The sequence below is a fragment of the Elgaria multicarinata genome, chromosome 3, assembly GCF_023053635.1.
Source record: "Elgaria multicarinata webbii isolate HBS135686 ecotype San Diego chromosome 3, rElgMul1.1.pri, whole genome shotgun sequence".
Lineage (NCBI taxonomy): Eukaryota > Metazoa > Chordata > Lepidosauria > Squamata > Anguidae > Elgaria > Elgaria multicarinata.
In genome coordinates, this window is record NC_086173.1 from 29,346,919 (window position 1) to 29,359,559 (window position 12,641).

The 12,641-nt window shown below is 47.2% G+C and overlaps 1 protein-coding gene across 1 annotated transcript; it reads right to left on the reverse strand.

The window, feature by feature from the left end:
• Positions 1 to 2,062: 2,062 nt before the first annotated feature.
• Positions 2,063 to 10,766, reverse strand: RND1 (Rho family GTPase 1). The gene is made up of 5 exons (XM_063123134.1): positions 10,576 to 10,766; positions 9,318 to 9,405; positions 7,298 to 7,407; positions 3,952 to 4,086; positions 2,063 to 2,419 (listed from the first exon to the last, which is right to left on the reverse strand). Exons 1-5 carry the CDS (start codon positions 10,693 to 10,695, stop codon positions 2,174 to 2,176), a joined length of 699 nt encoding a protein of 232 aa, XP_062979204.1. The 5' UTR covers positions 10,696 to 10,766; the 3' UTR covers positions 2,063 to 2,173.
• Positions 10,767 to 12,641: the final 1,875 nt, after the last annotated feature.

A 12,641-nucleotide genomic window follows, 5' to 3' on the forward strand; every position in this document is an offset into this window, starting at 1 on the left:
GGAGTCAAATTGTTGCTGGAATCTTAGCACCCCGAAACCAGAAGATTAGTAGTGGTAGACAAGCTGCCTTAAATTACAACTGGCTTACCCTTCTTATTCTCCTCTTGTAATTCAATTGTAGCAAAGCACCAGGTGTGTTCTAAGGTGCACTCTCCATTCAAGCAGGGCAAAGAGATAAGATTTGGCCAACTGACTAAACACCCGAAAACATACCCCAGAATCTACTACAATGGACAAGGGCACAGTAGCAGACACACCAATCTGGAAAGGATCCCCTAAAATTAGGAAGCTTGGAAACCACTGTGCTAGTGACACATGCGTATGTATGTACCCTTTGAAGTTTTGGGCCTTGTTGAAAATATTTTTGGTCGCATACAAAGCAGGTGCTAACCTTAACCGAACACTACATGCTTAACCGAACACAAAGAAAGTTAAGGTAATAATGAATTTATTATAGCAAAGTTTTTATATTAAAGTAAAATACAATATATAGCGAGAGAGAATATAAAGAACACTCACAGTGTGCAATATACAAAAGGTTAAAAATACAATATAAAAGTGCTCCAGATGATAGTTGCTCATGGTAGCTGAAACGCTGTTATCCTTGACTTACTACTACAGGGGAGTGACACATTTAATCCTTTATCTTTGGGAATTCCCTAGTCAGCCCCCATTTTTGAAGCTAGTTCCTAGAATGTGGAATAGTGGTTTAATAGGCCATTGAAGAAGACTTCTAGTCGAAACGTGTCTGGCCAAGACCTTCAAAGTTTACGGAACACTTTTATATTGTATTTTTAACCTCTTGTATATTGCACATTGTGAGTGCTCTTTATATTCTTTATATATTTTTAAAAAACATTTTTTGTGTTTTACTTTAATATGAAAACTTCGCTATAAATTCATTATTACCTTAACTTTCTTGGTTTTTTAGAAAATATTTTTTGAACACATAATTGAGCATAGTCATTTGGAGCTTGCCATGAATATCCAGCCACTGAACCTGTCCCAACAGCTGCCATTAACAGGAGAGACAGAGATAGTGTATGGATCGATTGAGACGAGCTGATCTGGCAATATGGCCCTCCAGCTAACATGACCCCATCCACAGCCATAGATGGGTTCTTGGCACACCCTGGGAAACTGGCTCAAGAAGACCTCTCACATTTTGAAGCTGTGTCTTCATCAGTGCTCTACTCCTGCTCTGATGTGAAATGAAGGAAGGCACATGAGACTTTGGAAGATAAGGAATGCTGTGCATCAGGAGGCATTTCCCCCCAGAAACTGAGCAGAGCTTCAATCCCGTCGGGACACTAGCGGTGTGCTAGCCAATTTCTCTCCCATTTCCTCCACTATTGGGAAAGCCCAAGAGGTACCAACAAATAAGAAAGCCCTTTGGACGAGGCTGTTAATCTGCATTATATTTTCATTAATAAATAAGTTTTCTTTTAATAACACTGAACATTTAAGATTCTCCCCCCCCTCATATTTCCTTTCCTTTGCACGCACAAAGAGACAATGTTTATAAAACAGTCACTCTTGCCCTCCCTCCTCACCTTCCCACCCCCACTTACATAGGGAGAAGGAGGAGATGCCCAGACACCTCTGTCCTAGAGGGAGGGAGCGGAAGAAAGGAGAGGGAGGGGAGTATAGGGTCGGGGTGGGGGGAAGGGACAGGGGTCTGCAATCGGCCTGCTTCAGACAGGCAACGAGACAAGCAGCAGATGGAGAAGATGATCAGGGCCAAACGAAGGTATTAACTGTGCATATCGGAAGGGGACAACTCTGTTGAATCCTTCAAATACGTGGAACAGCCGCGGGAGCCACTCTTGTCCATGATGTTGCTACGCCAAGCCCCAAAGGCCTTCCACAGCAGGGCAACCTTCACTCTTGCAGTCCAGCGACATTCCGATTCCCACCCCCCACGTTCCATCCGGAAGCGCGCACTGCAGCTGCATGGAGGGAAGCATTGCGATGCGGAAGGGATGACAGGCCTGCTCAAGCCCGGGAGAGTGGGGCATCGGACCCTTCCGGATTCTCCAGGCCTGGCCCACAGGAACCAACCAGCACTCCCTCCCCCCCACATCCCACCCCGGAAGGGCCAATCGGAGGGCCCGGAGGTCCACAATGGTTCCACCAACACCAACACCCCCTGCTCCCAGAAGTGGGCGGCCCTTCACATGACAGAGCAACTCTTTGCTTTCTCCTTCTTGAAAGTGGAAGAGATGAGCTCAGATCGGCTGGGCAAGCGGAGGAGTCTCTTGGGGAAGCTTCGGGCTGGGCTCTTGGGGGGCTGGGGGCCAGACTTGCTGAGGCAAAGGGATGCAGCTGTCCGGAAGATGCTGTGGACGCTCTTCTCCGAGGTGAAGGCCGAACATTCCAGGTAGGTTTCTGCTCCGAGCTGCTTAGCCACAGCACAGCCCTGTAAAGGGTCAGAGAGAAGATCTAAGAACTGCCCTGTTGGCACTGGTCCAACCACGGCACAGGACAAGCGTTCCAGACAGGAAGTGCTCCTTAGGAAGCGGAGAACCAAAACATCAAGGGCAAGGATAAGCACCCCAGCGCCCTCCAGGTGTTTTGGCTTACGATTCCCAGAACTCCTGACCATTGACCATACTAGCTGGGGCTGATGGGACTTGCAGCCCCAAACACCTGGAGGGCACCAGATTGCTTGCCTCTGCACTAAAGGCTCTTTCAGCACAGCCAAACACTACAGGCCTCATGGCACGGCCTTTGGTGGCAACAGAGGAATAAGCATGTAGAGTAAGGGTTTGGATGGCACATTCCCATGCCAATGCTCTGCCATGGCGAGAATGAACTGTTCTCCTAAATCCTCCAAGAGTTGAGACCAAGTCAAGTGACCTCCACCCCACCCACTCTCTGTGAAATGGCAGATTTCTTGCTGTCCATCTGAGCCTGCTAAACATTCCCTACGACTCAGAACAGGTTACGTGACTGTTACCTCGTAGAGAAGGGAGCAGTGGCCAGAAGTTGGGATGCAGCCCAGTTAAGAAGACTAACATGGTCTCTGCACAGCAGAGTTGTTTAACCCACAGTGATGGTGCAAACTGGCTCAATGGGTCCTAACTGTTTCAGCTCAACCTGCCACCCCCGCAAACATTCTTCTGATCTCATTCCTGGACTATGCTTTCCCCTTCCCCAGGGATCTCCCTCATGCTTCTGGTTGAACACTAAAGTAACAAGAAACTTTGTGGCAGCTGACCTGTATTTCAGCTGCAATTGTGCATTATGCACTGGCTGCGGGTTTGTTATACATCTAAGGCACAATTGCCCATGTGAGATGCGCACTATTTCTGCAGCACCAGTTTGGCCACAATAGCCCAGTAAAGGGAGCATGTTCATCACTCATCCCAGGACAGCTCCAACAATACCTGAATGCACAAGATGGCAATGTTCTATGGGTGCATATAAGTCTAGCAAATCCAGAATTCCCAACATAGTTCAGCTATCCAAAAATGTCTTTCATCAAGGCCAATTTATCAGCAGGAATGAGCCTTTGCTGAGAGTTTGGGGAGTGGGGCTAACGCTTGTTAGGTATAAATCCACTGGATTTAAAGAGGTTGTTGAAGCTGGAATATTATGCAAGCGGAGTATTATTCTAACCTTGTGACTTTGAAAGCAAGTCGTACAATAGAATTGTTTTGGAAGGATATAATCAGAGAACCTTTATGTTTTATACAGTGCTGATTTCAGCTTGAAAAGAAGTATTTTATGGATTTAACAGCACACTTATATACGAGGGTTTGTATTATATTTTGCCTTTAAAAATCTGAGCTCCAAGAGGAAATTTGGGATTTAACAGTTCATGCCATCACAATCACAGGTACAAGGGATCCCTGAAACAGGAGATTAACTGGAGATATCAGAAGGGGGTTCAGACCTGGAGGAAGAATCTCAGGACAGATTAGAGGCCCAGACCATGGATGGGCTTACCTGTTCATAAGAGACAGGGGCTTGCTTTTGGTGGGACAGCTCCATCAGGGTGCTGAGGTCAGTGCGCAGGTCTATCTTGCAGCCAATAAGCAATACACGGGTGCTAGGACAGTAATCCAAGATTTCCGTCTTCCACTGCAACAGAAGGAAACATAATGGAGGCAAGTTGAACCCCACATGTTCCAAGCCTCCAAGCATATATCACATGTTGAGAAGTTGCCAGGCCACCATAATACATACTATATACCATTGACTTTCTAGGCTCCATTAAGAAGTTGCAGCACAAATGGAAGAAATACAAACTTGGCAACACGACTGCATCCTTTATACCACCACTACGTTAGGTGTGTGGGGGGGGGGGGTTGTTTGCTTTTAATACGTTAGTAGTTCTATATGAAAAATTCAGTCTTGTCAATTCCACAGAAACACTAGATGCACCAGGAATCATAGAATAGCAGATTTGGAAGGGGCCTATAAGGCCATCAAGTCCAACCCCCTGCTCAATGCAGGAATCCACCTTAAAGCATACCTGACAGATGGTTGCCAGCTGCATCTTGAACACCTCTAGTGTGGGAGAGCCCACAACCCCCCTAGGGAACTGGTTCCATTGTCGTACTGCTCTAATAGTCAGGAAGTTTTTCCTGATGTCCAGCTGGAATCTGGCTTCCTGTAACTTGAGCCCATTATTCCGTGTCCTGCACTCTGGGAGGATAGAGAAGAGATCCTGGCCCTCCTCTGTGTGACAACCTTTTAAGTATTTGAAGAGTGCTATCATGTCTCCCCTCAATCTCTTCTTCTCCAGGCTAAACATGCCCAGCTGTTTTAGTCTCTCTTCATAGGGCTTTGTTTCCAGACCCCTGATCATCCTAGTTGCCCTCCTCTGAACACGTTCCAGCTTGTCTGCATCCTTCTTGAAGTGTGGTGCCCAGAACTGGACGCAATACTCAAGATGTGGCCTAACCAGGGCCAAATAGAGGGCAACCAGTACGCGATTTGGAAGCTTTACTTCTATTAATGCATCCCAAAATAGTGTTTGCTTTTTTTGCAGCCACATCACACTGTTGGCTCATATTCAGCTTGTGATCTACAACAATTCCAAGATCCTTCTCGTTTATAGTATTGCTGAGCCAAGTATCCCCCATCTTGTAACTGTGCATTTGGTTTCTATTTCCTAGTATTGCTTAGCCAAGAAACCTCTATAGCCTCTTTACCCTTAACAACTCTAATCCTGAGCCTAGTTAACAGATGACAAGAAGGATTCTTTTGCAAAAATAAGAATGGGGAGGTCTTCTCATATGTTGGAACACAAGGACCAATCATGGCCTAGAGGCAGATTTCAATTGCTACTAGGAGGATAATATCTTCACAGGTAATTTGGCTTAGTGTTATTTGCTTAGCCATACCTTAGAGCAGACATATTTAATGAGACTTAAAGAGCTTGATCTAGGGTCTGCCTTCCGCAAAAGGAAGGGACATTCTACAAGAAAAAGGGCTCTGTTTACAGAAGGTCCCTCCACCTGATTTGGGGGATCCTCCCTATACACACAGCTCACCCCAGGTCCCTTGACTTTCTGCGTAGCATTTTCAGCAAGTTGGAAGGACTGCATTGGGAAGAAGGGGACAGGGAAGTCCATTTCCACCAGTGCACTTGATCCAGTAAAAATCTGGATCCAACCCAAAGTCGTTGGGTTGGATCCAGTCTTCTCCTGAACCTGATAGGCAGAGGGCTCTGGTTATGAAAAGTTGACCTGCAGCTACTAATAAAGGACCAGCTGACACTACCTTCAGCACTAGCTATCACCCTGTGTACCTCCAAGTGATTCATTCGGGTTTCCCAGAATGAAGGCTGAGAAGCCATCGCATACCCCTTCGGCAATGGTCTTCTCGAGATTTGTGCATCTGGTTCTTGCTTTTTGAAATGTTTGTCCCATCCTACACCAAAGAATCCATTCAGCTTTAGCCATGGGTTTCTTTCCCTGGGCTCACAATTAATGTGACTTCTACAGGGCTGTTTACATTGCCATTTCAGCGCAGAAGCACTCCAGGGGATGCTAGCTTAAAAAAGTTTCCACATCAATTTAGAATGACAGGGATGCTCAAGTCCTGCATGGACTATGAAAACAGACTTTTCTAAATACAAGGCTCAAACTAGGAAGCATTTATTGGACAATGCCCAATGTTGTGCAATGGAACTTTCTGATTATTGATTTGTATTATTTTATCAATATCAACATAATCAATCAGGTTGATGCTGCCGAATCTTTTATCAATGGAGGATTGATTGGAGATTTGGAAAGGAAGCGGGGTAAGACAAGCAGTGTCCATTTCTATAGTTTGGATAGCTCCTAGAAATATTAGGTGCCATAATAATCACTGGAAGCCTTTAATAGTAGGCAGGACGTGCATTTGTTTAGGTAGCTCTCTGTGAGGGAGTAGTAACTAGATGATTGTGCAATTCACTTTCAGCTCCGGTGGAAACAGAAGATGAGACAAAGCATTCGTCTTGTGTTTCAGATGCTTTCAGTACAATTCCTGGGGCACGGCTGGATTTTATGTCCTCCAAAACTATTATTCCACAATTCACTAAGGCAGTCTTGGAGGCTACTCTTCTGGGGGTCAGAGGTGAGAGGAGAAACAAATAGTGTTTTGCAGCACAAACAGACCTCTTGGTCAAGCACCAAAATAAAGTTGATAATTCCCCCACCACACACACACAGACACAGTATTGCTAGCAGCGATGTACGTTTATATACAACAAAGAGGGAATGTAACAAATTGTAACATGAAGTGTGGAATCTCACTCTTAAAACCTGAGGACACGTTCCTCCTGTGTGACATACCCCAACAAAAATTTGTTAGGGTCACCAGGGACCAGATAAAAATAGACCAGGGTGGGGGGACAGCAACTACCCCATGAGAGACAAGCTGGCTATTTTGGCCCAAAAGATTATGTGGCACTACACATTTGATGCTGCAGTCTTAGTTAAATCACTGGATGCTCAGGAACTGGAGATCTGATAAGAAGTAGGCACGCCTTCCATGTACATAATGGGTCACTGATCCTTTATTAAGGAGAGCCTTTGTTTTCCCTTTACTCATGTAGCCTTGTCTTTAGCGCTGAGGTGTGGCCCTCCAGCTGTGTTTACACTACAAACTCCCACCATCCCTAACTGGCATAGCTAATGGTGAGGCATGATAGGAGTTGCAGTCCAACAACAGCTGGAAGGCCACACATGCCCCAGCCCTGTCTTTCTCTGTCAGGCCATGGACTGACGAATCTGGCCAGAAAAAGTTCAGGCCTTATGACAAAGGGGGCAGGAAAAGGCGGCAAATGCACAGGCCTCACCTTCTTCAGCGCACTGTCCATGGTCTCTGGGCGGCTGACATCAAAGCAGAGCAGGACGGCATCGGAGTCACTGTAGCACAGGGGGCGCACATTGTCGTAGTAGGGGGAGCCTGCAAGAAGTAGATGGGGGAGGTTGTGAAGCGGCTCAAGAGACCCCCCCCCCCCGTTCACCAAAGATCAAAGGAAGTAGGAAGCATCCAGCTTTCACAGCCTAAGATAAAGCTGCCCTGCTTTAGGATTAATTAGGCCCACCGCAGGCTTTTGTCTGCACGCATGTGCTTGGTTCTGTACACTCCCAAAGGATAGTGAAGGTAAAATCCTTTGATGGTTTCCCCCAAAGCTGCCCCTGTCACCATGGCATTCTTCAGGGCTCTGCCTACTCACCCTCTTCTATTTTAATATTCAGTCTGCCCGGGAAATAGCTTCATTCTGGTTTATATAACCAAGGCCATTTCCACACCCTCACCCCATACAAGCAATGTGGAGAAAAGGAAGCGTTTGTGTAGGGATCCCCACATTTCAGCGATTTTTGGAGAGGGGGGGGGAGGGAAATGCAACATACGGGGAGGAATGGGGGTTGCTTAGCAACATTTCTCTCACCGGCAAGCAGAAGAGAAAAATGGGTTGCCTATGTGCAAGGGATGTTATGCATGCAAGAGGAGGGGGAGCGATGGTGCATAGATGCATGGGGGTGGAAGAAGAGGAATAGGATCACAAAGCCTCCCCCCCCCGCATCAGAAACAGCAGCATCCAAAATGCTTCTGCAGCCCAGACACTGCGTGCCTAGAATAGCAAGCAGCCCCTGGCTCCCTGTACCAGCACAATCTCCATGGCAACAAGGGGGATCGAAGTAGCCAGGACCCCTACCTCCAGCCCCCTTCAAAAGAGGGGATGTGGCAGCAACAGGAGCGGCTGCCGCCCCTTCCCCAGTTGCTAGGGAAACTCCACTGCACCCCTCCAAGCACACAATACTTTTAAGAGCCCCTTATTGTGACGGGCCATTTCCCCCTCCTGATTTCTCTACCACAGCCCACTGAGCCCCCAGACCCAGGATCTCTCCTCCCCCCACGTGCACACAATGGGCAAGCCCCCACTCCCCCTCCACATTCCAGAAGAGAAATGAAGGAATGGAATCAAAACCGAGCAGGGGAAGGCATGCGTTCGGCCCCAGAGGCTTGACTGGAAATGTGGGAAGAAACAGGGGTGTGAGGGAATTGCAAAGGGAGGGGGAAGAAGAGAAGAAAAATGCTGCATTTTTTTTTTTACTTCAGCCCTTGGGGACTAGAGGCTCTCACTCTAACTGGGGCTGAGGAAGAAACAGCTTTCCCATCTGGAATGGCACAGGTGTTCTGTTCTTAAACCCCAGAGTCGCCTTTTAGGGCAGCTGCCCCAAGGAACCGGTGGGGGGGGGGCAGGATGCCAATTCTGATGGCTCAAAAATCTCTGCCTTCCGCACTCCGTTCATGTATCCAGCCCACCTCTCCCAACTGCTCCCTTGGAGGAGCCATCGGTTCTGCATACTAATGCTAGATGTCCCCCTTTCTCCCCCCTCCAGCTCAGGACTGCACCACAGCACAAAACACATCCTTCTCCCCACGACCTACGCTCCTCCAAACCAAAACCCACTTGCCTCCAAACTATTGGTCCTGGCTAGCCAGATCTTCTCCTGCTCCTTGCTAGATCTAGGTGGGTGGAAAGGGATTTAATTCACACCCACCTGCATTATATTCTCCCATACACCAAACCTAAGATAGATCAAGAGGTCTTCTCCCTCCACACCTCCACAGTGGAAACAGACAAGGCTATCAAGATGTCTTCCCCTCACCACACACACCGAGCCATTAAGAAATCCTCCTTTCATCATCTCCATGGGCTCATAACATCTATGCATTGCCACTCAGCTAGCTAGTAGGTTCTACAAGTTACTCCTCTACACAGTCTGCTTCACTGCAGCACAGTGGGTGGGTGTAGGCTGGTCCTTCACAGGGGCCAAGTCCAGAAGGGTAGAGAGATGGCTCACCAGAGGTGTCCCATAGACTGAGCTCCACCCGTTGCTCCTCTGTCTCCAGGCACGCTGTGTAGTTCTCGAAAACTGTGGGCACATAAGTCTGGAACGGAGAGAAGATGCAGAAGAGTCATCAGGTAGAACTTTCGTAAGTGGAGGGCGCAGGGGGTTGGTGGAGCTATCAAGCACAGTCTGCCAGGGGGGCATCTGGCCACTGTGTGAACATAGTGATGGACTATATGGACCCTTGGCCTGATCCATCATGGCTCTTATGTTCTTATCAGCATCAAAGGAGGCGGGGGACACCCACTACTCCCAAATAAAGATGATGGTGAGGGGGTAGCATCTGATGAAAGTCAGTACACAACCTGGGACTATCATCAGAAGCTGGCTAACAGAAACAGCTTAGTGCACAGTTCTGCACATCAAGCCAATTCCATAGGGGCAGGCGGTGGGGACAGAAGATTTCATCATGCAGAACAATAGGTGACACTATCCTTCCCCAGCCTAGTGTTCTCCAGATGTGTTGGGACTACAAGCTCCATAATCCCCATCCAGAGCTACCAATGAGCCATGCTGGCTGGGATCATGGGAGCTGAAGTCCAGCAGATCTAGAGAGCTAGGAAAGGCTGGATAAAACCACAGCAATCCACATAAACCTCTTAAAAATGGCCAGCCCAGCCATGCAAAGCCCTACAGATCGAGGATCAAGGGCGATAAAGCATCTGGGCACGAGACAGAAACTGCGAAGGTTTGGGCGCACTGGGGAACATGGGAGCGCTAAAGAATGGCATGGAGGCACGTGATGCCCTGACATGGTTAAAGCCAAGTAGGTCTTCGCCTGAGCGCTGCCTGGAGCAGCCTCCCACAACAGATATGTTGGACTGCAATTCCCATCGCCCTCACTCATACTGGCTGTAAACGATAGATAGGGCTTGCAGTCGAATACATCTAGAGGGCTCCAGCCTTCCCCCTCGGTGTGTTGGACTGCAATTCCCATCACCCCCACTCATACTGGCTGTAAACGATAAGATAGGGCTTGCAGTCGAACACACCTGGAGGGCGCCAGGTTTGGGGGAAGGCTGATCTAAACACACTGTAGGAGACAAGTTCACCGTGAAAGGAAGACGAGGAGCATGCATATTATGGGATACACGCGAGAATGCAATGTCGAGAGAGCCAAGCCAACGCAGGGGACGCAAAAGAGGCCGCAGCAATCCAGCTCCCTCCCGCCATCGAAGCGACGCGCTGACCCCGATTGAGTCCGGCTTACCTCCGGGTAGCAGTCCTTGGCCAACACTTGCAACATGGCAGTCTTCCCACAATGGACATCCCCCACCAGAACTAGCTTGCATCGGGCCACCACTGGCTGAGGAGTTCTCCTCTCCCTCATGGCGTCGTGTAGTGTGGCTCAATGCAGCACCAAGCTCTTGCAGCAAAATAATCCCAAGCGGCTTCTGCTCACGGCGCCCGCTATCTGGCTGGCTCACGCGCTCCTTCTCCCCCGCAGGCGAAAAATTCGGGCAAAAGGGAGGGGGTAGGCTTAATAGATGACGTAGCAAGCCAATGAAAAGCGGAGGCGGGATTCCCTGCAACCAATCAGAAAACAAGCAGGACTCCAGCCCGGTGACCAGCGACAGAGTAGGGTCGCTGAGTCAGAGTTTCTTCCTCGCCTCCTTTCTCACCTTAAAGATACATTCCGATGCGCGGCTGGAATGATTTCTCACTTTTCATGCTGAAGTTATTATTATTTTTTTAAAGTGGGGGTGAGGGAAGCGTGCGGGCCGACTAAACTATGAATAACTTAAACTTGAAGTCTTAAAGAGACCTGCTCGTGTTTGTTTTTCCATGGGGTGTATAAAGTTGGAGCAGCCTAAAAGATTAGAGAATTGTTGGGGAATTTTTTTAAATAATAATAATAATAAGTGACTAAGCCTATTGGGTCAATGCCCAAGCAGTGTTGTTATTTCAGTGTGCAACGTAAGAGGAAGTGGCCAGCATCCTCCCAGGTATAGTTCCTCAGGAACAAAGCTGAATGAGTTTGTGGTTGAAATTCTCAGCTTTCAATCTGTACAGTGTCAAATGTTCATAAATCCAGAAGTCACAACATCTAAATTTCATTTGATTTTTGAAATAGAAATCTTAAGTGAGTGAACTTAGGGCTCAAACAATTCAGAAATCAAGTTTCAAATGCAGATTTTGATATTCGAAAATCGATATTAGTGTAATATCTTTATTAGGCTAAAAAATGTGCACGCTTTCAAGATCTCCAGATGTCTTCATCAAGCAGGATGTTACAAAAAGCAGGGGTGGGGGGAAGGGAGAGCTAGAGCTGACCTGATTTTTAAGTAGTAGTACTTGCACGATTATAATCTTGAGATAGAAGGAGAGATGTGATGATTTCATCTGGAGACTGTGTTACATTGACCTGGTATACAAGTCAAACCGTGAGTGAAGGGGGATCAAGTGAGATGCTTTTCACTGCCCAATAATTCCCACTGCACAAACACATGGGCGGAGAAGCAGCTGTAAGCAAATGTGATTTCCCCCTGTGTTCTGACGCTTAGTGCTGAGTCCTGGAGTGCTTGGTCATTTTTATGGAGTGCAATCCTGTCTAGGACTAATTGCAAACCTCTAATTTACAGTGTTCTTTCTCCTTGTTTATTCTCCTTATTTTGTTTTACTCAAAATGTATGCAAAATTTCATTTTAGCCCTGTAAAAATCACACAGGAAAATGGTGCCCTCTGTAGGAAATACATAGAAATATCTGAGTGGCACATGCTTTAAAGTCAAGTCCTGGCTTGTCCAGTTGGCTGCTGTGGTTAAAGTACACCAGTGTCTGAGGCAAACCAAACTATGCATCAGTTTTCTACTGAAGCAAAAACTGACATGTGGAACCAGACCCGGCGCCATGCTCTTGATTCAGATTGGGCCTTGTTGTACCAGTTTCCTGTTGAAAATCACTCCTCCCGGTGCTGCTTATCCCTGAAGATATTGTTTTAAAAAGCATGTATAACATAACATGTAATTTGAGAGACATAGTAGCTGTTCCCAGTCAACAAAACATTCAAGCCCACAAATCCACATATATAGTGTTAGTCCTACTTAGAGTACACCCATTGAAATACTCTACATAGAACTAAAATTAGATACAAACTCTGTGGCAAAGGTGAACAAGATCAATATTTCATATATAAAGAGTGGCTTCCTCTACTCTTTGTTTATGAGACCACTGTGAAGCAATTAGGATTCATCCAGGACATTTTGCTGTGTGAGCTAAAAGAGTAAATGCCTCTCTCCCTTACTCAAGACTCCTAACATTCAAGGGCCAGCTAAGT

What these genes read in the sequence shown, in the direction of transcription:
- RND1 (XM_063123134.1), bottom strand. Translation starts at nt 10,695, where the DNA reads ATGAGGGAGAGGAGAACTCCTCAGCCAGTGGTGGCCCGATGCAAGCTA. An exon ending in CCAAGGACTGCTACCCGGAG is followed by an intron (nt 9,406 to 10,575) that starts GTAAGCCGGACT and finishes TCTCCGTTCCAG; the next exon opens with ACTTATGTGCCCACAGTTTT. An exon ending in CAGTCTATGGGACACCTCTG is followed by an intron (nt 7,408 to 9,317) that starts GTGAGCCATCTC and finishes TACTTCTTGCAG; the next exon opens with GCTCCCCCTACTACGACAAT.